This window comes from Coptis chinensis, chromosome 2 (genome assembly GCF_015680905.1).
Source record: "Coptis chinensis isolate HL-2020 chromosome 2, ASM1568090v1, whole genome shotgun sequence".
Taxonomy (NCBI): Eukaryota; Viridiplantae; Streptophyta; class Magnoliopsida; order Ranunculales; family Ranunculaceae; genus Coptis; species Coptis chinensis.
The window spans coordinates 93576045-93600179 of record NC_141457.1 but is presented as its reverse complement, the minus strand read 5'-3'; the positions used below and the strand labels follow the sequence as shown (position 1 = coordinate 93600179).

General features: G+C 38.7%; 4 protein-coding genes across 5 annotated transcripts; 3 read left to right on the top strand and 1 right to left on the bottom strand.

Annotated features, from left to right (window-relative positions):
• Nucleotides 1-10034: 10034 nt before the first annotated feature.
• LOC147519077 (uncharacterized) lies at nucleotides 10035-12399 on the top strand. Of its 2 annotated transcripts, XR_015211995.1 has the most exons (5): nucleotides 10036-10271; nucleotides 10546-10658; nucleotides 11306-11405; nucleotides 12070-12208; nucleotides 12316-12399. XR_015211995.1 is itself a non-coding variant. In XM_086590733.1 (4 exons), exons 1-3 carry the CDS (start codon nucleotides 10187-10189, stop codon nucleotides 11384-11386), a joined length of 279 nt encoding a protein of 92 aa, XP_086446859.1. In that variant the 5' UTR covers nucleotides 10035-10186; the 3' UTR covers nucleotides 11387-11405; nucleotides 12070-12399. The 2 variants fall into 2 exon arrangements, 1 of the variants encoding a protein (XP_086446859.1); XM_086590733.1 differs by having other exon boundaries at nucleotides 10035-10271; nucleotides 12070-12399.
• Nucleotides 12400-14026: 1627 nt separating this feature from the next.
• LOC147519076 (glutaredoxin-C1-like) lies at nucleotides 14027-14410 on the bottom strand. Its single transcript, XM_086594059.1, has one exon. It carries the CDS (start codon nucleotides 14408-14410, stop codon nucleotides 14027-14029), a length of 384 nt encoding a protein of 127 aa, XP_086450185.1.
• A 5416-nt stretch (nucleotides 14411-19826) lies between these two features.
• Nucleotides 19827-20504, top strand: LOC147519075 (uncharacterized). The gene has a single exon (XM_086594058.1). It carries the CDS (start codon nucleotides 19827-19829, stop codon nucleotides 20502-20504), a length of 678 nt encoding a protein of 225 aa, XP_086450184.1.
• Nucleotides 20505-23386: 2882 nt separating this feature from the next.
• On the top strand, nucleotides 23387-23998 carry LOC147519074 (uncharacterized). Its single transcript, XM_086594057.1, has one exon. The coding sequence runs from the start codon at nucleotides 23387-23389 to the stop codon at nucleotides 23996-23998; it is 612 nt and encodes a 203-aa protein (XP_086450183.1).
• The last annotated feature ends 137 nt before the right edge of the window (nucleotides 23999-24135 follow it).

The window sequence follows — 24135 nt, the reverse complement described above, 5'->3', positions numbered from 1 at the left end:
CCTCCTCATCATCGCTGTCCCAGAGTTTCAGCTTGGTGATGTCCATGTCAGGGGGTTGTAGAGGGGAGCCGGCAGCTTCAAAATTGTCCTCCCAGTCAGCAAGGGAAGAGTACGGGGCTGGGGCACCCTGTAGGCGGACTGTTGACGTCTTCGTGGTATGAGGGTGTGATTGAGCTGCCACAGCTCTTTTGGCAGCAGCTTGGGAGTGAGAAATCTTCTTGGTGTAGCCCCTCCTCTTGGTCTTAGGGGGGGAAGCTTTGGGCAATCGTTCCTTGGGAGGAGGCAGACGATAGAAGGGTCCTTGGTACTTGCCAAAGTCTTTGAGAGAGGAATCCAGAAGAAGAGGGGTACCTTTCTCCGGATCGATACCTAGAACGTCGCACTGATCACTACCTAGTGCACGGAGTTTCTAGAAGATGTATGAGGAGACACCGGCGTATAGCTGTGAGTACAAGTCGGGTCTCCAACCTGTGCCCAAGAAAATTATATGGTGTTAGCATCGAGAACGTGAAGACGAAATAGACGCGGTCAGACTACACTTACCGCTCGGGAGAAAATGTAAATGCCTCAGAGAGACTTCAGAAGGTATGTCCGCGGACGGAAAGCTCCCAAACACATACAGCGGATAGTGATGCCACACTTTGTCGGAAGTAGTGATGTTGAGAACAAAGGACTTCTTCCGCGGACAGCTACAGAATGATTGGTAGCCTACACTCCCGAATTTGGTACTCTTCTTTATGTAATAGTGGGCTATCATGTCCCAGAGTTGGATTTTGGGGGAGTTGGTTTTGTTATAGAAGTTAGCAGCATACATGACACGCCAGAAATTACCAATACCCTGACATGGTGGAATATTGAAATGGCTGCATACTTCTACATCTAATAAGGACAATGGAAAGCGCAGACCGACCACTATCTGACCTACCGTAGCGACAAGAGTTCCCGACCGAGGTTTAACCAGGTGAGGGAAGTGAGTAACCCCAGACACGTGCTCTAAAACCACATCGTATGGAATATCATAAGCCGCCTTGACCGCAGCTAGGTTTGGTCGGTGGTAATGTGAAGGGGTCAAAGGGAGTTTAAACAATTGTCCAGAGGTGGAGGGGACAGCGATAGGGACATCCGAGTCCGAGGCCGCGAACTCAGATCTCTCAGTAATGGGGCTACTGGACCTAGAGGAGGGAGACCTAGATCTGAGGGATCTGGCGGCGGATGAGCTTGTTGACTCAGAAGTCGACATGGTGCAAACGACACTAATTGTAGAGTTTAAAAGATGAAAGATCTAAAATGCACAAGTGGGAGAATCCACAGGTCACCAGCGAACAACAAAGCTAAAGTGTGTAATAAAGATTTGAAAGAGAGAAGGAAGAGGAAACAAACCTTGTCCACGAAGCAACAGCGGGCAAAGAAGATAGCAAGAGTCGAACCTGGTGCGGAAGCAGTGGAGAATCACCGTGAGGAAGGAGAGAAGTGGGGAAACAAAATGACTAAACCAAGGAGAACGAAGGAAGAGGGGGGGGGGGGTGTTGAAAAGAAAAGTGTGAATGAAGAAACAGAATGAGGTGGAAGAGAAAGGGAAGGGTTTGAACGGATTTCGAAACGCCAGGGGTACCAAGATAATTCCCAGAGTTCGAAAACCGAAGGATCAGAAGGATGGGCCAGCAAGTGAGCGACACGTGGAGGGGTAAAGAACGAGGCGTCAGGTTCTGCAGGCCATCATGATTGTTAGAAGCGTGCAAGACACGCGAGGTGTGTGGAGCACGCAAACAGAGTTAGGGTGACACGTGCTAAGAGGACATGGGACACGAAAGGAGATCATGGGGATAGGAGAGTGGTTAGAGAAGAGAAGGCGGTTAGAAGGTATAAGATGAAGAAAGGAGAGAGAAAGGAGGGAGAAAAAGAAAAAGGAGAGGAGACATACGAGAGGAGAGGTTGTAATTTTAGGGCATACAATTCCTATTGCCAAAAGCGTGTTTGGATCTAATCCGCCCATATCTGACGATGTTCTAGCCAAGGCATTCCAGATTGACAAGAAAACGGTTGATTATCTTCAAGCTCAGTTCTGGACGTCCAACTAGATTAATCGCTACTATTAATGTTGTTTGTACTAATAGTATGTAGTTAATATAATACAAAGCTCTATTCTCTGATTGTCTTCTTCAAATAAGATGAAAATTATACTTCTTTGTCTACATGTCATACTTGATCACATAATATGAAAGATTGTTTTGCGCAACCAAAATACTAGAGTAACGTTCTTGCTTCCAGCTAGCATGTAGAGAAAAAGGGGGTTTTTTTCTCTTTCTCGTATAAGGCACACCCTGCGCTTGGATTTGCTTAGCAAATGGCGGTCTTGCCATGCCTTAATCGAACTCCAGGCTCTTGGTAGCACCCTAGCTCCCTTTGCTGGACAAGGGCGCGGGTCGCGCTCCACCGTATTTCAGCATGAAAAGACTGTTTCGAAAGTTTTTTCTGAAACAGTATAAATATAGGTTTTTTCTATATAAACCTAACTTAACCAAAACCAAGAAAGAGAGAGATTGTAAGAGAGCAATTCTTAGTGAGTTGAGTGTTCATTCTGTGTGAGTGAATTGAGAGATCTTGAAATCTGTTACTCTAGACATCAAGGAAAGCTTGGAACTCGCAGTGTGGACGCGTAGGCAAATTGCCAAACCACGATATAGCTTTGTCTTGTGGTTTGTTCTCTTTTACATTAATTATTTTACTTTATATGCTTATTATTTGATATTGAGAAGTGTTGGGATATTACTTGGAGGGTGTTGAAGTCTTATCTAGTGAGAATGATCGATCATTGTGTAGGATTGATCTATTTGTTGTGGGTAACGTTGTTTCCGCATTATACTATTCACAATATAGCATTAATTATTGGTCCGAATGTGTAGAATTAAACAACTAATTAAAGAGACAACACACAAGAATTTATAGTGGTTCGGTGCCAATGCCGCAACCTACGTCCATGGGAGAAGAAAGGTTTTGCTTGATTGATTTTGATTTGTGTTACAGAGGTGTTTATATAGCACAAAATGAGTGCATATTCATGTCTCTTGTTTCTAAAAGGATTGGAGACTTTCCTTTATAGAAAACATACGAATCTATCAAACCTCTGTCAAAACCGACTCGGGTGCAACCCACGCTCATATTAGTCTTGCTCAAGGCGCGACCCGCACTCTTGTCTTGACGAACCTCCAGGCGATTAAGCACACCACGCCCTCGACTTTGTCTGGCCAAGGGCGTGACCCGCGCCTTCTCTTACTTCTCCCACACTCCCCCTCAAGTTGGTGCGAAGATATCCAGCGAACCCAACTTGGAGAGAATATCATGGAACTTGGAAGCTGGAAGTCCCTTGGTAAAAATGCCTACAAGTTGTTGGCCACTTCAAACAAAGGAGGTAGTGACAATGTTAGAATGTACTTTTTCAAGCACAAAATGACAGTCAACTTCAATATGCTTAGTTCTCTCATGAAACACCGAATTTGCAGCAATGTGCATAGCAGCTTGATTATCACAGTAATGTGTAGTTGGCAGATGCAACCCAAAGCACAAATCCTTCAGAGAGCGTGAAGCCATATGATTTCACTGGTGGTGGAAGCCATAGCACTATACTCAGCTTCTGCACTAGAACGAGCCACTACATTCTATTTCTTGCTCTTCCAAGTTACTAAATTACCTCCCACAAAGGTACAATAACCGGAAGTAAACCTCCGATCAACTGGACATCCTGCCCAATCAGCATTTGTATAAGCAGTAATAGATGTATGCCCATTTTTACGCATCCAAATACCTCTACCTGATGACCCTTTCAGATACTGCAGTATTCTAGAAACTGCATTCATATGTGGAGTCCTTAGAGCATGCATAAAACGACTAACCAAGCTTACTGCATAAGAAATATTTGGCCGAATAATAGTTAAATATATTAGTTTACCAACTAATCGCTGATACTGACCAATGTCAGTAAGAAGATCACCGGTGTTGTCCAACTTGGCTCCACTGTCAGTTGGAGAATTAGATGGTTTTACCCCCAGCTTTCCTGCTTCACTCAAAAGATCCAACATACTTTCTTTGATTTAGAAATATACCTCTTTTTGAATAAGCAATTTCGATCCCAAGAAAGTACTTCATAATACCCAGATCCTTGATGGTAAATTTATTGTGCAGTAACTCCTTGAGCTTAGAAATTTCGATATGGTCATCACCTGTAATAACTATTTCATCAACATAAATAAGAACAATAACCAAGCCTGACCTGCTAGATTTAACAAATAAGGAAGGATCATCATCACTTCACTTAAGGCCGGTCATAGCTAGAACAGAACTGAGCTTGGCATACTACGCTCGTGGAGATTGTTTAAGTCCATAGATAGCCTTTTTTAACTTGCATACTAATCCAACCTTAGTCTCCTTTGGATGTCCAGGTGGGATGCTCATATGTACTTCTTCTTTAAGATCTTCGTGTAAGAATGCATTTTTCACATCCATCTGAAATAATTTCCAGTCTTGATTTACAGCTAGAGATACAAGAACTCTAAACGTGTTCATCTTTGCAACTGGTGCAAAAGTCTCCTTGTAGTCCTAACCATAAGTTTGGGGAATCCCCTTGCAACAAGTCGAGCTTTACACCTCTCTAAGGAACCATCACTGTTGAACTTGTTTCTGAACACCCACCGACAATTAACAGTTTTCTTTCCATACGGTAACATAACAATATCCCAAGTTTTATTCTCGTATAGAGCACGAAGTTCTTCTTGCATTGCCTTTCTCCATACTGGACGAGAGTTAGCTTCTCTAAAGTTATTGGGTTCTTGCACGTCATCGACTGTACTTAAGAAAGCACGATGAGATGAAGTGATATTAGCATACGTTTTATACTCCTGTAGAGGATATGAAACATCATACAAAGAATAAAAATTCATGTGAGTCACTGGAGGATGTAGTTCTCTATCAGATTTATAGTAATCCTTGAGAATTACTGGAGGTCGTCTCTCTTGTTCAGATTGTCTAGAAACTGGAGGAGCACTAGAGCGCGCCCGCGCCTCAGTTTGCTCATTCTGGGGGCACGCCCTTGCTTCAGTAGAGCCCAATTCTTCAGTGGCAGGAACTATACCTTCACCAACCGTTGGGACAGGAACAATGCCTTCACCAACTGCTAGGAGAGGAGCCAAATCAGCCGTAACAACTGGGAGAGGTGCCAAATCAACCGTAACAGCTGGGAGAGTTGCCAAATCTACCCAACACTCCCCCTGGGACCGATTCCCAGGCACAGCTGAATCGTGAAAAAAAGCTTTAGATTCCACAAATCGGACATCACGAGAGACAACCAGTTTCTTTGTTGCCGGATTGTAACATATGTAGCCTTTCTGTGTGGTAGAATAACCAACAAACACACATCGAGTAGCCCGAGCATCAAATTTATCTCGATGAATAGCTTGCTGATGCACATAACAAACACACCCAAACACTCGTAGATGAGAGAGATCCAGTGGCCTAGATTTGAGCACTTCCAATGGGGATTTAAAACCAAGAACCCGACTGGGAAAACGATTAATCAAATAGGCAGCAGTTAAGATGCCATGAGACCAGTATTGCTTAGGAACATTCATGCCCAACATAAGAGCATGAGTGGTCTCCAAAAAGTGTTTGTTCCTTCCTTTAGCCACGCCATTCTGCTGAGATGTGCCAACACAGCTAGTTTGATGAATTATCCCCTGACTACGAAGATACTCAGGTAACAGACCTTTATAAAACTCAGTGCCATTATCAGATCTAAACATCTTGATGTTAGCACCAAACTGATTAGTAATTATAGTATGAAAATCCTTGAATACAGTCATAACCTCAGTTTTCGATTTCAACAAATATAACCATGTAGCATAAGATTTATCATCAATAAACAACACAAAATACTTATAGCCATCATAAGAATTAACGGGAGCATGTCCCCATAAATCATAGTGAATTAACTCAAACAATTTATTTGACACAGAATTCGAGCTTGGAAAAGATAAACGAGTTTGTTTAGAAAATTGACAAACATCACAAACATCATCAGAGTTTAAAGAAACATGCGGAAACAAATTTGACAGGACATGACTAGATGGATGCCCAAGTCTTTTCTGCAAAATTCGACTCTCAAGTAAATCACTAGCTTGACACGCCTTCTTATGCGACTTCAACAAATAGAGTCCATTGGAATAAATTTCTTCACCAATCGTCCTCTTCGACTTTCGATCTTGAAAGACGACAGAGTTAGGAGATAAAATGACATCACAATTTAAAGAATTGGTAAGGTTTCCAACAGATAGAAGTTGAACAGGGAATGAAGGAATGACTAGAGCATCACTCTTGAGACTTTGATAAAAAAAATCCACTTGATCATTACCTAGAATGGGAACGGTGGAGCCATTAGCTATGGAAATATTATGTTTTTCGGTTTTGGACACAAAATTATGGACAGAGGTAGGGCAATTAGCCATATGATCTGGAGCCCCCGAATCAATTATCCATGAGTTACTATTTTTTGGCATAGTAAAATAGGCATGTAAATTACCTAACACATGAGTTGAGGCAAACTGACCTTTGCTAGATGACATGGACTTAGTGAGTTGTTGGAGAATTTGACTCAACTGATGACTAATATCTGAGTTGGACATTGACCTCCAACAACAGCGACATGCTCTTTCTTGGACACTTCTTTTTCCTTTTTAAGATGCGGATATAATTCCCAACATCGGTCCTTGGTGTGCCAGTTCTTTCCACAATGATCACAGTGAGACGGTTCCCTTTTTCCCTTACTTTTTTCGAATCCCTGTGACTTCTTTCGAAAATAGTTTTCTGCAAGTAATACAGTAAATTCATAGATTGAAGACTTTACCTCAGAGTTCATGGTTTTCTTCCTTGTTTCCTCTCTCTGAATAGTTGCATAAACAGCAGCAAGTGATGAAAGAGTGTTTTCCATTAGAATATTGCTTTCCAGATTTTCATATTCTTGTTTAAGACTGCGAAATACTGTGAAGATTTTATCCTCTTCAGCCCGTTTCAAAAGAGTCTTAGCATCTGTGGTGTGTAAATGATATATGTTTAACTCATCCCATAATTTCTTCAAATTCCCAAGGTATTCTGTAAAAGTCTTCTCACCTTGTTGCAAAGCACCGAATGCGAGTTAAAGTTCAAATACACGGGTAGAATTGTTTTGGTTTCCGTATAAATCTTCAATTGAATCCCATATCTCCTTTGTAGAATCAGAGAAAGTAAAAATTCCAGCAATAGTAGACTCCTTAGAATTGAGTAACCAAGATCGAACAAGCTGATCATTGGAAACCCAATTCTCATATTCAGCATCATCAGTGGCAGGATATACCTTTGCACCAATAATGAACCCTAATTTCCTCTTGCCACCAAGCAATAGCGAAACAGCCCTAGACCAAAGTATATAGTTTGTTCCATTCAAGAGAATTGATAACAGCTTCCAACCAGGATTAGAATCAGTCTCTGTTGTAACAGTAGACTTTGGGTTTGGTTTTGGATCTGACATAATGTATTGTGTTTATCTAGATTGATTTAGAGGAGAGATTAAGTGCTCCACTCTGATACCATGTAGAATTAAACAACTAATTAAAGAGACAACACACAAGAATTTATAGTGGTTCGGTGCCAATGCGGCAACCTACGTCCACGGGAGAAGAAAGGTTTTGCTTGATTGATTTTGATTTGTGTTACAAAGGTGTTTATATAGCACAACATGAGTTCATATTCATGTCTCTTGTTTCTAAAAGGATTGGAGACTTTCCTTTATAGAAAACATACAAATCTATCAAACTTTTGTCAAAACCGACTCGGGTGCGACCCGCGCTCATATTAGTCTTGCTCAAGGCGCAACCCGCGCTCTTGTCTTGACGAACCTCCAGGCGATTGATCACGCCCAGCCCTCGACTTTGCCTGGCCAAGGGCGCAACCCCTTCTCTTACTTCTCCCACAGAATGCATTACTAAAAAGGTCTTGGGCACTCATCAAATTGGATTGGGAAACCCCCCAAAAAAATATATATTACAAATTTGCAATATTACAAGTTTGCCATTAAAGCCCAGGCCCAACAACCAATCCAACCGGTCTCACCATAACGAACCCATCGGGTCGTTTGAGTGTTCAAACGGTCTTGCCATGTCGTATGAGCGTACACTCAAACGACCTCACCATGTAGTTTGAGTGTACACGTAAGTGGTCTGCGCGTGTCATTTGAGACAAAACTCTTAGTTTTTTGCTAGACGATATGGCGGGGTCGTTTGGGCAGTCCCTAGGACGACATGTGGCAGTCTCCAATACGACATAACGGGGTCGTTTAAGGACTCTCTTAGGCAACATGGCTGGGTCATTTGGATTTTAAAAATTCGGTTTGTTTGTCACGATGTTCATTTTAAAAATCAACTTCCACTTAATCAACCCAAACTCAAACTCAAACTCGAAAACGACTTCATCAAGCTTAGGCAAACTCGAACTCAAGTTTAATCAACCCAATCTTCCACCCAAACTCCAAAAAAACATCAAGTTTTATCAACCCAATCTTCCACCCAATCAAATTTAATCTAATCAAGTTTAATCAACCCAACCAAGTTTGAGTATATACTCTAACGGGTCACAACTAGAATTGGGTGAAGTTGCCAACTTCAATTCTCATTGTTGATTCACAACTCAACACTCGAAGTATGAACACAACAGAAAACTCGATGTTTTTTTTTTTTTTTTTCGCGAGAGAGATGATACCGGCTACAAAAGGTTTGAAAAAAGGATAGCCGGTATGCGTTGAGGTAGGGGAGGGGAGAGGGTATATTGGGCTATTGTTGTTGGACTTAGTTGTCGAGCTTGGGCCGAAGACTACCCAATGCAATTTGATGAGTGCCCGATTAAATCACCTACTAAAAACTAGGGGTGTTCATGGGTCGGTTCTGGGTCGGTTCTTACCGGTTTTGGTTCTGAGTCTATTTTTAGCGGTTCCTATCGGGTTCGGTTCTTTCGGGTTTTTTCTTATATTTTGAAAACCCAGACCTATACCCATTAATTAAGTCGGTTCCGGTTCCGGTTTCGGTTCTTTATCGGGTTATACATTTTTATTACTAAAATTATTTTTTTTAGTTATATAACCGATATAAAAGTTGGTTTACGGGGACTATAACACTTGTCATCAATATTTTTGTTCTCTCATAAGAAGTAATGGTCCTAAATTCAATAATAATATTTGAAAGTTATCTAAAAATTTTAAATACATTCTCATACATTATATGTATGTGTATATTTTAAATCGAATATATGTATATTATACTATACATAATGCATCATATATAGAATAAATACCACATGTACCACAATTGTTAGTTAGCATTGCACGTATTCGTTATCTAATATATATACATGTAATATATCAAACACGTACACGTTCATGTATTAGTTAATATAAACAGTGCATAAGTTAATTTATAGTATACGACTATACGTATAGACGTAGACACGTAAATATTATTATTAATATTTATAATACACATATTTAATGTAATATTATAAAAGATGCATTTAATAACACACATTCACTATTATGTTAAATGTTATATATATTTAGTATAATTTTACACCTAACAAATATAGACTATATATAATACTAATGTTTGGGTTTGTTTTTATTTAGTGTAATATAATACTAAATTCTATATATCAAAATCAAACTAATCGGTTCCGGTTTCGGTTTCGGTTCGGATATCCATCGGTTTTTTACTATTCGGTTCTAACGGGTTCGGTTCTTTATCGGGTCGGTTCTTAAAGACCCACTTTAAATGGGTATAACATTTTAGGACCCAAACCCGCTATAAATGGTTCCGGTTCCGGTTCCGGTTCGGGTAATTGGGTACCCATGCACACCCCTACTAAAAACGAGTAGAACATTAAACAAATTTGGGCCGGGCCGCTACTTAGGCCCGAATGTTTGGGTCTCGAGACCTTTACTAATTCTTCTTCACTTTGTTCATCTTCACACTTGAGAAATCAGAACTGCCAAATCCCAAATGTTGGGACTTTGGACGGCTTATTGTATTTCTCTGTTCACATAATATAATAATAAGATATATAAAAACGTGGCTTATTAGAGAGAGATACACAAACCACTAGAAGGCAGGCCGTAATAATGGGAGATAAAGAAGAAAAACTTACAGAAAATAATATTATTAAAAGTACTCCTCCTCCTCCACTCCGATTTGATCCCAGCAGAAGTAAGTTCCCCCCCTCTAAATTTATTTACCATATATTTATTATTCTGTTTTTTATATGATTGCCCTTCCTACTTTAATTACTTTAAACTCATATCGCTCAATTTTAGTTTGTTTTATCTTTTCTAGGGTTTACTTTTTTTTTTTTTTTTCATTATTGAATTATTTATACTTGTTTTAAATCATCATTGTACTAAGAACAGATAATATGTCAGTTTATGTTGGATGTTGGATGTAATTAATTACTCTGTTTTGTTTTTTTTTCGATTTTGTGAAGTGATTGGCATTATTAGGAGGAAAGCGTTGATAAAGGATCTAGCTGCTGTATACCATGCGGAATGTCTTGCTTGTTGTCAAGATCTTCTAGAACTCCAAAGGAAATGGGAAGAGGTTTGATAAAAATAACCATTCCTTTTTATTTTTGCACTTTTTAGGTTTATTGATTAATTAAGATACATGTGGATATGTTTATCTTTACGTTATCAATTGCCTCCAAATTCCAATTACATACTTGCTAGATTTAGGAGCTCCTTTAGAAATGCTCGGAGGATCTAGGCGGCAAGTGTGCGTCGTGTATTGACCTTGAGATATGATGCATGTTTAGGGTATCCACATCCAATTATGAGCGTTATTTATTACTGACCTTGCGATATGGTCTGTGTTACTCGTCATAATAGAGATACAATACCTGTTTAGGGAATCCCTGGAAAGTCATTGGTTTTGTGGAAAAGTGAGGAAATTGGATATTTTCACTACGCACTGTTTTGATGTTTTTATTTTCTTTGAGGCTTGAGCATGAAATATATACTTCTGAAGGGATGGCTTCACATACGATAATGCAATAGTTACTTATCGAGCAAACAAAAGAACTAAACACTGAAGGGATGGTTATTATGATTCAGTTACAAAGAGTTTTAGCCAGCAAGACCACTAGAAAGCCCTAGTTATTATAGTTTGTTACTATAAAATCTTCACTTTATGCCATTCAAGAAAATGATTATATTTGTTACTAATTAGCCTTCTAAATTATTTGGCAGACAAATATGGAAATCAAAGCTTCAGAGGAAATGAGAAAAGAGATTATGAGACAACCCAAACGTCTGAAGAAAACTCGTTAGGGAATACGCTCAGTTTCAGGTTTGTGATTTTGTGCACACTCTTCGTAACTGATTACATAATGTGTCAAGTAGAACTTCTTGAATCTGGGATTAACCAGAGTCTGTTCCCTGGTTTGACTGGACACGACTTCGCCAGTAACCAGATTTAAATAAAGTTTGACATCCCTTTGTTTTTTAAAGGTGAATCTTTTGTTATTAACAGAATTAACAGTGGTCTTCATGGACCTTAAAATTAAGCATACTTTTCTAACCCTACAAAGATGGCGTATCTTTGTTTAACCTACTTTCACCTATTTGACAAATAGTTTCAGAGTTGATTTATAGGAAGAAATTGCATTGCACAATGGACAGTAATTTGATGTGGACTTCTTAATTCTGATAGTCTGTTATGAGATGAACTGGATGCATTTTTCATGTCGGTTTTCCAACCATTTAAAATTGTGCCCTGATCGTGGAAAAGTTTTATATTAAAGTGTCTTCTTTTAAATTTGCAATTTTAAAAGCCAAATAAAACCATTTGTGTTACCGAATAGGTTAGTTGATAAAATATTAGATGAAAATTGTCAGCAGAAAAGAGTTAGCTTCAGTTTGATTTTGTAGAAGCTTATGAACAAATCAAACTTACTTATTCTCTATCCTTTCACTCATCTCTTATTTAGACATTGTATTTGCTTTTGTTGCAGTTTCTTGATTTGGAAGTTGGTCACAATCATAGTTAATAACTTACTTTCTGTGGCGCGGCTATATTTACGATTCTAGCAAGACCAGTCTAATGGTGCAAGCCTTCAAGTTCTGTCTGCAGTAATACGCGAAGATACCATAGTAACTCCTATCATTATATTCTGTATCCATATTGATATTGTGCTCAATTGTTATGAACTTTACAATAAAATGTAAGTCTTATTTTCTTTTTCTGTTTTTTCATGTAGAAAGAGATTGTCAGTAACCATTCTGAACAGATGAACAGATGAGATTAGCTAGGCCAATTTTCAAGTGATAAGCATTTAGAAAGCGCTCCCAACCTCAGTGATTTTTTTTTGTTTTTAACTAATACGTTATACATAGTATTGATAGGCCCTTATCTTACAGTTTGGAGTAAGCAATTCAGTTGCGTTTGTATGTTCCGTAGTTTCAAAAATGGGAAAGTGTACGTTATGGGATGGTGACATGGTGTAGAGATGTGTGTTCTTAAAATGATGTAAAATGTTATTGTGAACCGCGCAATGTCGTCTAAGTGTGTGTTTGTTAAATTTTAACTCATGGAAAGGAAAGGAAATAAAATGGGTGGTCCACTATGGAATGGAAAGGAAATAATTTTAAATGGTATGTGTTTGGTAAACCTGGGAAAGGAAAGTAAAAACTTAATCACGTTTGTTTGTAAAAGCTGGAAAGGAATAATTGTATTGTTGAGTGGAGTGTATTAGTAGTAAGTTTCATTTATCTATTTCCTTTCCTTTCCACAAAAATTTCAGTAAAAGCACAAAAAACTTTTCCATTTGTTTTAACAAAAAGCCCATTTCCTTTCCATCTGCCTGATCACTCTTATTTTTTCCTTTCCTTTCCATATTATTTCCTTTCCTTTCCATCATAACAAACACACCCTAAGACTTCAAATATGTTTGTGTTGTAAACAACTTGTTCAGCAACAAAATGTGATCCAACTGTCATCTGTGCTTCTTTACTTCAGTCACCGTCTTCGTATATTACTAGTCGTCCAATGGCTTCACTAGGCAGTTGAACCTATTCGTTTAGCTAGCTTATTAGTATATTCAGTATGAAATATTAGAACAGTGAAGTTATCCTCGGTCACTGACTCCCAAACTAGTTTCTATGTTCACAATTATTGGGCCTCCTAAGCTGCAAGCTCACTTTTGTTTGCTTTCTGGTCAATTGTCAAACGTGTAAAAGGGTCGTTTGCTTTCATTTCATGACCAAGGGTGTGGAGGTCTGGAGGTAGATTCACATACTTTTGGAAGGTGTAATGGACAAACTTCTTGTATTTTTGTCTAACATCCCCTAGATAGAGATGTCATTTCTCTATCATCAAATGAATATGATCGTTATAACACAGTGCATATAAAACTATTTAAAACGATGCCATCAGATGTACATGATCATTAATCTAAACATCCTTTTAAGTATCAAAGATATACGTCGTGAATTCAATTGAGTTAAGTAATCGTAAAACAAAAGATGGATACTGTTCACCAAAGTTTACTCTACTCATTTAGCCTACAAATTAATAAAGACAGACATACAAACTAACAAAAGTTGTTAAAAGAAGAAACAACTATCAAAAGAAGAAAACGAAGGAATAAAACGCCACTGGGATGGAACAAGTAAAATCCATAATTTATGAAGCAATTCATAACTAAAAATGAAAACATCACAACAGGCCGGAAAACACCATCTAACTAATCATCGGTCAGTTCTGATGAGCCTGTGTTCCTTACTACTAGTTAGCTTGTGTATACACATTGTTATATCTTCATTCTCTGCCAAATATTAAACTAGAAATAAAGCACGTACTGGAAAATAAAAGGACATTCATGAAGAAGAGCCCGGTTTGTGTGTCAGACTACAGATATCATTTTTGGGTGAAGTATACTATTATGATGAGCATCAACGTCATCATCCATATCAGAGCCAAAGACCTCCGGCGTCCTTGAGAAGTGGAACCAAAGTACCATTAATATGGCATGACATTACTGTCTCAACCCCACCCAAATACTTTCCACCTACAAAGACTGCTGGCACCCCCTCCGCCATCTTATCTCCACCACCAGAACCAATCAGCTGGTTCAACATTTCTTGCATCTCCCTACCACCCTTCACTTCATCTAGTTCTACAATAGTAGGTCCAACCCCAAGCCCAAATAGCAACCTCTTCACTACATGACACATGCAACACCCACTCAAGCTAAACACAACCACTGCATTTCCAGTTGCTAAATTTCTCACCATTTGGTATGTTCTCTTCAGCTCCACTGGGTCCACGTTACAATTCTTTCCTTCTTTCATCATCTTCTTTCTGCTTTGTTTTTTAACTGATGATGAAGATTAAAGAAAGATGAAGTAAACAAGAAATGTTAACACCTGCTTTGGCTTCTTATATAACACAAGTTGAAAAGTGAAAACCTTATATGACACAAGATGAAACTCTATTTGAAAGTTTGAAAAACAGCATGGGAGACAAATTTTTGGAGAGAAATGAGATTTTCAGACCTGGTTAGCTAGAGTTTCAGGACCCCGGCAATTTCTGACTGCTTGAGCTCTACTCTTTCTCACACTAGCACCTCTAATGATTCCTACCTTTAACGCATGCCTTCTATAGGGGAAGAGTGAGACTGATAGGTAGTACACTTAGTTTCTGCATGGAGAATATGATGCTAATGTAATCCCAAATAGTTGCACCTATGCAACCATGGCTTAAACAGTTAAACTCTCATGTGATGTGTGACAAGGAGGAGGTTAAAACTTCCTTCCTTCACTTTGACCACTTGACCGTCTTGAGTTCTTGACCCATATGGTTAAAAGTTAAAACTGCATTTTTTTTCCGCTCAACTCATGGTAGGTAGGGAAAATTTTCAGCTTCTTTATTTGCCACTCTCCCCTAGAACTTTTTGGTTTCAAATGCCATAAATTGAAAATTCTAAATTCTATTGTGTGGAATGAAAGTATGAAGCACTACTTTTATTGCATTTTCAAGAAAAGTTTCGTGAGACCGTCAGATTTTTTTATTTTTTATTTTTAACTTTTTCCAATCTAGTCAACAAAAAACATTTATCCAAAAACGATATCTAGTCATTCTAGTGTATTGGTCCAAAAACATGCAGTGATTGTTTGTAAATCGAGCTGCCACATGACACTATAAAAAGGAGTTGCACCTCTGCAAAACTGTTGCTTATGACATACAGCAAAGGTCATCTGCATGTGATGGCATTCAGTTGCTCTTCATCAATTACATGCTGATTCGTACGAGATCAGATTTTCTGCACTGTGTGTAACGGCGTGTCATAACGTTTTTCTACAGAAAAGGAATAATATCGTTAGTCGTGAAAACGGAATTTGTTTTTAGAAAGACAGAACCGACAGAACGACAAAGTAAGGAAAATGCGCCGTTGTTTTGAACTTTGAACAGTGACGATCGGTCAATGATACGTATCCTTCTTTTTCTCTGACATACAACGCCGTCCAGAACTGTTATTTATCGTACAAACACCTGCAAAACTGTTGGAACAAAATTAGCTCATTGTGCTTGTCTCATTTGTGTGAGAAACCCTTTTCAAGGCGTGATACGGATACCCAGTGTGACGGTCAAAGTCTTAGTAAAAACCATTTATTGGTCTATTAGACTGCAAATTCAACAGGACTGGCATTTGGTAAGAGCACTACATGGGTCTATCACCCCAAACACCAAAAATTCATTTTAATCGGACTGTTAGAAGGCTTCTAAATTTGGCAAGTGTGATTCAAATTTGTGACTTTGTTTAACAGCTGCTATAATAAGTTTCGGGAGAGAGTATAATTTCTACCGTGTGTGTGTTAAATTTGATTGATGATAGAAATTATGTCGTCTATCTAAAAAAATTCGACTCAAGTTAGAAACTAATTTAATGGACGGATAGTAGAAAGTGCCCAGTCAAATTTGTAGTCTTGTTTAGCAGCTGCCATAATAATTTTCGAGAGACAAACGGTACAATTTCTACCGTCCGTGTGTTAAATTTGATTGACGGTAGAAATTATGTCGTCTGTCCAAAAAAAAATCGACTTAAGTTATAAACTAATGGACGGACGGTAGAAAATGTGTCGTTTGTATTATTTAGCACTTCAAAACACAAAAGAGCGATTAGAATGAAATTCAAGTTTTGGTTTGCCATATTTGACTGAGCAAGGTAAAAACCCTAAAAATCCTATGTGGCAAGGGTTTAGCAGCTCCTTTTGGCAGCCCTCCATTAGGCTTGCTCTAAGGAGGAAACACAGACACAAATTTCGTATGACAGTTTGAAATCTTGACAAAACTCACAAAAATATTGACTGAAGTGTCAAAAATGCAAAAAACTAATTTCACGGGAATTTTCAATTCCAAGCTTGTCAAAATTTTATGATCAAATGCTGAAAATTTTGTCAATCGGGGTATACGCTGAAAATTTTGTCTGCCGAATTAACGAATTATTCCGTATTATTGAAAAATACGACATTTTTAAACGTTTTCCGAATTAAACGAATAATTCACTGAATTGCTAACTATGATCCACCTGGTCAATTATATATATATGCTGATCTTAGAAGTACATACTTATTTTAACTTAAAATAAGTATGTAAGTAAAACTTCACTTAAAAAATGAATTCAAATGTAATTGTTTGTGAATATGACATATTCACCATAAAGATCATCTCCACAAAATTTCAGCTCATTTGAAAACCTCTAACTTAGATAAAAATTGATGTCATCTTTAAGAAGAAATCTAATAGTTCAGAAATGTCGAGGTTTTGCAATCATATTTTATCTAGGTTAGAGGTTTCTAAATGAGCTAAAATTTTGTAGAGATGATCTTTATGATGAATATATCATATCTACAAAAAATCATGTTTGAATTCATTGTCTAGGTGAAGTTTTACTTACGTACTTATTTTTAACTTAAAATAAGTATGTACTTTTAAAATCGGCCCATACATAAATGACATACATATTTTAAAATAAGTATGTATTTTTAAGTATATACATACGGGCTAGCTACGTCGACATGCATAAATGACATACATAATTGACATACGCAATCCAAAAGTGCACTTGCACATTACTTTAAGGGCTGACGTTTGGTAGATATTATCTCCCTACCATGGATAGTATCTCCACAAAAAATCAGCTCAATCGGATGTGTCTAGTCTTGTCAAAAGAGTGTCAAAATTTTGGACCGTCAGATAAATTTCTGATTTGAACTTAATTTTTGGTAGGGTTAGACATGTTCAAAGGAGCTGATTTTTTGTGAAGATGATCTCCATGTAATCCCTATAAAATCAGCTTTTAGTTCATTATGTAGGTAGGTAGGAATGCGTATGTCAATTCTTTATGTCATTTTTGTATGTCGACATAGCCAGCCTGATATATATATATATATATATATATATATATATATATATATATATATATATATATATATATATAATAAAAAATGCATCTACCTGGTCAATTGGGATGTGCACCCCACTTTGAATTGGCAAGGTGACAATGTGTCATCTACATGAAAGTGTAGATGAAGGGCTATATTAGAGCAAGTCCAATGGAGAGCTACTAAATTGGGCTGCTAAAAGTGCCACATAGGCTTTTTAGCTTGCCCAGCCAAATTTGGCTCCCCAAAATAAAAAAACCAATCCAATCACGTTTTCTGTTTTGAAGTGCTAAATGATACGGACGGCATAGTTTCTGTCGTCCATCTATTATTTTTTGAAATTTTTTTGGACAGACGACACAGTTTCTGTTGTCCGTTAAAATTTAACACACGGACGGCAGAAACTATGCCATCCGTCTCCCGAACTTATTATAGCAGCTGCTAGCGAAGGTCTTAATTTTGGCTGGGTTTTTTACTCCTTCCAAATTTAAGACCCCTTTTAGCAATCTTATTGGAATGACATCTTTGTGGTTGGGGTGCTATATTTGCCTTTAGCAGCCCATATAGCCCCCCATTGGACTTCTTAGTTAAGGTTTACGTTTTCTTGGGATATCTAGCATTCTAGCCAGATCAACTTGGGCACAACGGTAGACCCTCAAGGGACTTTTCACCACTCCCACCAATTCCTCTCTAGAAAGAGTAACGACTTTTAGAGCGACTTTTAGAACGAGGGTATCATAGTCATTTCCCTTTCTTTTCTACCCTCTTTTAGGTTTTTTCACGTAGGTTTCCTGGTCTGTGCTAGAATTTGCCTTTTTTGGTAAGTTGGACCGACCATGGCCGGCAAGCTTCTGTCGTTGACTGAGTAACGGCGAGTTAGATCATTTGATGATGGAGACATTGGCACCTACTAATGGGATGGTGGAGGTTCCGGTTATAGATCAGCCTCAAACTTCTAATATTGCAGGCTCCATTGCGGCTACTCAACCAAATCGCTCTTGGAGAGAGTTGTTCGGTGACTCTAGTAGTCGTCGATTCCAAACTACTCTTAATTAAAGAATTCTCTCCAACGCTTGTTGATGGTGTTTTACAAGTTCCAGATGTTGTAATTCAGCAAAGTATCTCAGGTTGGAGTGATTATTTGGTTGAGTACTTCATAGAAAAAAGGCTGCCTTTTCATCTTGTGAAGGCAAATCTGAGTAGACAATGGAAGACTAAGGGCTCGTACGAAGTCACCGCTGATGATGATCTCTTCTACTTCAAGTTTTCTGAAGGTGAGGATCAGACGAAAATTCTTGAAGCAGGTCCTTATTTTATTGCTAGAAAGTTATTCATCATAAGGAAATGATCGGCTGAGATTGATATTAACAGACAAAAATTCGCGACTATTCCCTTGTGGGTTCATTTACACATCCCTAAACAGTTGTGGTCTGATGATGGGATGGGATATGTAGCTAGCTACTTGGGGAAACCCATCTGTGTAGATGAAGCAACTAGCCAAGAAAGAGAGAATATCTTATGCTCGTGTTTGCATTGTAGTGGTTGTTGATTCTAAATTCCCTACTTCAATTCCTATTAAAGTGAGGGGTGGGGGGGGGAGAGATGTTATCGATGTGAAGGTTGAGTACCCGTGGATACCAAGTAGATGTAGCGTTTGTGGCATTTTTGGGCACTTAGACTCTAAGTGTGTATCTGCTACCTTGCCCAAACCTTCTCAGCCTCCTAAGAAGAGCTCCAAACAGAAATCTTAGCAAGTTTGGATTTCTAGATCACAACTGGCTAAGGACAATGTTGGGGAGGTTGGTGAATCCAGTATGCCAGGTGTACAAGTGCAGGGTACTACTGAATATGTTGCTTCTGTAGCAACTATTGTTCATGAGGCAACTACCATTGACCATCAACCTAGTCCCGTTGTTCAAGTTGTTGAAGCATTTGTAACTGGTGCACTCGAACAGGAACATATTGTTTCACCCACCCCTCCTAGTTTAGTTGAGGATGGAGAGCATATCATTTCTGATATAGTAATTCATGAGCTTAGTAACGAATATGTTCAATTTGAGGTAAGGAAGAATGCTTACCATGCCTTGACTTTGGGAGATACTGATGAGGAGTTGGAGGATGGAGAAGTCTCTGAACGTGAGACAGAATACTTTGATGATCAGCTCTTAGAGATTACCCCTTTAGCGAAAGTGGGCAACGTTAAAGCTAACTTACTTTCTGCAGTACAAGGTAACAAGAGATCTAAACAAGTGCACTCCCAACCGCCGAAGGGAAGTAAGAAGAGACTGAAAGGGTCTGGTGGTCGCAACAATCACAATCGTTCTAGATGAGTGCTCCTATTTGTGTGTGGAATGTGAGGGGTATTAATGAGCCCCATAAGGCAAAAGAAGTTAATAAAGTTAGAGTTAAGAAGAATGTCTATATTTTGGGGTTGATTGAGACTAAGGTTTATATTAATAAGTTCGATTACATAAAGAATATTTGTTGTCCTGGTTGGTCTTCGTTTGACAATTATGGCAGTGACCCTAGTGGGAGAGTTTGGCTATGTTGGGATCCGTCTAAAGTCTCCATTTCTAAACTTCATGAGAGTGATCAGTTTGTACACTATGAGGTAACTATTCTCTCATTAGTTGTTACTTATTTCCTTACTACTGTGTATGCAAGAAATGATAATAATGTTAGATTAGTACTATGGCATGATTTGGTGAATTTGCATACTGATTCTCTTCCTTGGTGTGTTTATGGTGATTTTAATAATGTGGTTAATGCTAATGAAAGAGTGGGAGGTGCTCCGATACATCCTAGATATACGAATGCTTTTGTTACTTGTCTACAAGATGCAGGGTTAACAAATTTAAAGTTCACTGGATTCTTCTTCACATGGTCTAACAACTCTGAGGGGAGAAGGAGAGTTCTGTCCAAATTAGATAGGTGTCTTGTTAATGATAAGTGGTTAAGCTTTTTTAGGGCTACTAAAGCTGAATTCTTGCCACATCATATCTGATCATAGCCCTGTTCTAGTCACTTGGGCTGATTTTTACAAGAAGGCAAGTCCATTCTGATTCTTCAACAATTGGGTGTTTCACCAAGACTCTCAGACTATGCTGAGGGATGTTGGAGCCAGGAGGTCGACTCTAATCCAATGTTATTCTGTTACATAAGCTTAAATGCTTGAAGATGAATCTTAAAGGATGGTCTAAACAACACTTCTCAAGTCTTCATGCTATAGTGGAAGAGTCTAGAGAGGTTTTGTTTGAGATTCAAAAGCAAATTTAGATCAATCCTATGGATGTAGAACTCATCAGGAAGGAGAAAGAAGAAATGATTAAGTATGGGGAGTTAGCTAGGGCTGAAAACCTCGAGCTTAAACAAAAGTATTATGATGACTGGTATGTGGGAGGTGATCGAGGAACATCATACTTCTTTAACTGTATAAAAGAGAAGAGAAATAGGAATGTTGTATGGTATTTGGTTACTAGTGCTGGGGAGAAGCTGGAAACTCAACAATAAGTTATTAATGAGATCACGGGATACTACAAGGACCTTCTTGGGACTGCAGCAGAGATCACAGTTAAGCCTGAGTTCTTTAATGATCTTGCTACATCTAGCATCCTGTCCTCAAAAGCTGCTAATTCTTTGGCTATGAGTATCACCCCTGATGAAGTAAAACATGCTTTATTTTCTATGGATGACAATAAGTCCCCTAGCCCAGATGGATTCAATGCATTATTCTTCAAGTTTTGTTGGGCCATTGTAGGGTGAGACTTTCACTAATGTTGTTCTTAATGTTTTTACTTCTGGTCATCTACCTAGAGGAGTTAATTCCACGCTTCTATGTTTGATCCCTAAGATTAACAATCCTTCTAGAGTGGAAGAGTACAGGCCAATAGCATGTTGCACTGTTATTTATAGATGCATTACCAAAATCATAACCAACAGGCTGAAGAATGTTATTGAAAGTTTGACTTCACCCAACCAAACTGCTTTCATCCCTGGGTGCAATATACAAGATAATCTTCTCCTCTCTCATGAGCTGCTCCAAAGCTATGGGAGAGCTCATATTTCTCCTAGATTCTCTATTAAGGTAGACATCAAGAAAGCGTATGACATGGTTTGTTGGGACTCTATTGTTCATATGTTAGAGAAATTTAACTTTCCCCAAAGAATGATTGATTGGATTTGTTTGTGTGTTACAACTCCTTATTACTCTATACTAATCAATGGTTCTATAGAAGGTTTCTTTCAAGGAAAAAGGGGTATCATGCAAGGAGACCCCTTATCTCCTTATCTTTTTGTCCTGGTTATGGAGATCTTAGGGAGCTTGCTCAAGGAAGGTATCAATTCCAAGTCTATCATGCTCCATCCCAAGTGCAAGAAGATTCAATTGTCACATCTTTGTTTTGCTGATAACCTCTTAATATTCTCTAAGGGTGATTTTGATTCGGTAAACTCTATAAGTCAAAGATTGGATATATTTGCTGCTGCAACTGGTCTTTCTATCAACAATGCAAAGACTACGATTTTGGTTGGTGGTATGAGCCGCGATGATGCTAAGGGACTTGCAGATTCCATGAACATTAAGTTGTCACTCCTCCTGTTATTTATTTGGGAGTCCCTTTGGTGGCGTCTAGGTTGGGTATCAAAGAGTGTCTGCCTTTAGTGGAGAAGGTCACGGTGAAGATAACTAGCTGGAAAGCGAGGGCTCTGTCACATGCTGGAAGACTTCAGTTGGTCATTTCAGTCTTGACATCTTTTCATGTGTATTGGGCAAGATCTTTCATGCTCCCTTCCTCTACACTGGATCACATTGCTAGCATCTGCTCCAATTTCCTTTGGAGTGGTCCAGAATTATCTAACAAGATGCATCAGGCCAGCTGGAGCACCATGTGTCTCTCTAAGGAGGAAAGGGGTCTCAACATAAAAGATTTGCACAAATGGAATAAGGCGGTCTACTGTGGCTTAGTCTTCAAAGTGGCCTCTCAAGCAAATGGTCTCTGGGTTCGGTGGGTTCTTGCACAACACATTAAGACTAAGCATTTCTGGTCTATGTCTATTCCTAGGTGGGTTTGGAGACACGTTCTTAAGACTAGAGTCCTTGCAAGTGGATTCATTAAACAGAGATTAGCTAATGGTGTGAATACAAAGATCTGGCATGATCTTTGGTGCAGTGATACCCCTCTTTATCATAACCAACAAGTGTTGTTTGATTGGGGTACAGTGGTGGGACTGGAAGCAACAGTTGATGCTTTGATTACTGACGGGTGCTGGAATTCTAAAGTAGACTTGCTTCAAGATGAAGAACTTAAATTGGTTATTAAGTCTACTGAGATACATGGCAACTTAGATGTTGATGCCACAGTTTGAACGCCTTCATGCAATGGGCTTTTTTCAGTTAACTCTGCTTATGAAGCCATTAGAAGGAGAAGAGTTCAAGTTAGGTGGTCTAACCTTGTTTGGGGCAAGCTGGTACATCCAAGGCATTCTTTTTGCACTTGGCAGCTTTTCTCGAATAGTTTACAGACTCAAGATCGCCTTATTCAAAAGCATGTACTCTCTCATTCACAATGTTGTTTCTGCAATGCCAGTGATGAGTACTCCAAACATTTGTTTTTTGAGTGTAGCTTCTCCAAACAAGTGGTTAGTGGTGTGAAGAACTTTCTGGGGGTGATCACTGATGTTAGAAGCTCTAACAGAGAGTGGTCAAGTATCTTTAGATTGTGCTCAGGTCAGAAGATTAAAGCTGAAATCATTAAGTCTTTCATATGCGCTTCAGTTTATGAGATTTGGGCAGAGAGAAATAATCGAAGGTTCAAGGATACTCAGCAAACAATGCAACATATAATTTAGAAGATTATAGCTGATTCTAGACTCTTCATTCAAACTAATATGAGTCAAGTTCCTGACACTTCGGATAATCATAATTTTCTGATCAGATTGGGTCTTCATGCTACCTACAAGGACATGACTCCTATCCAATGCTATTGGCCTAAACCAGCAGCTGGTAGGGTTAAGGCAAATGCAGATGGGTCGGTCGGGGATGATGTATCAAGTATTGGAGGTCTTATATGGGATGAATGGGGTGAAACAATACTTGCTTTTACGGGCAGCAACTCAAACAAATCAGTCCTTTACCAAGAGATGTTAGCTATACAAATAGCTCTTCATAGTTTTGTTCAACTAAACCTTAAGAAGGTGGAAGTGGAGTCTGATTCTTTGCGTGCTATTCAAACTATTAATAGAGTAGAGAAGCCACCGTGGTACTATCTCAATGTCCTTGTAGCGATTGAACTGTTGGTCCCTTTGTTCGAGTATTTGGAGTTCAAACATGTCTATAGGGAAGCCAATAGGGGCGCAGACTACTTGGCTTCTCTACATGTGGGTAGTCCTAGTATAGTAGAGAATTTTATGAGTTTGTTTTATCCTCTTTTAGATGCTAAACTCAGTCAAATTGTAATGGAGGATAGACAAGAGTTGATGTATTTTAGAAATATTCAATAAAAAGCTAGGGATGTAATCCCTCCTTAACGGTCAAAACCTTGGGCACAACCGCACAAAGGTTTTATCCCGTTACTCCTTACTCCGTAGGAGGCCAACAGGTGATAGTATTTAGCCTTAGCTTCGGAAGGCCGAACGCC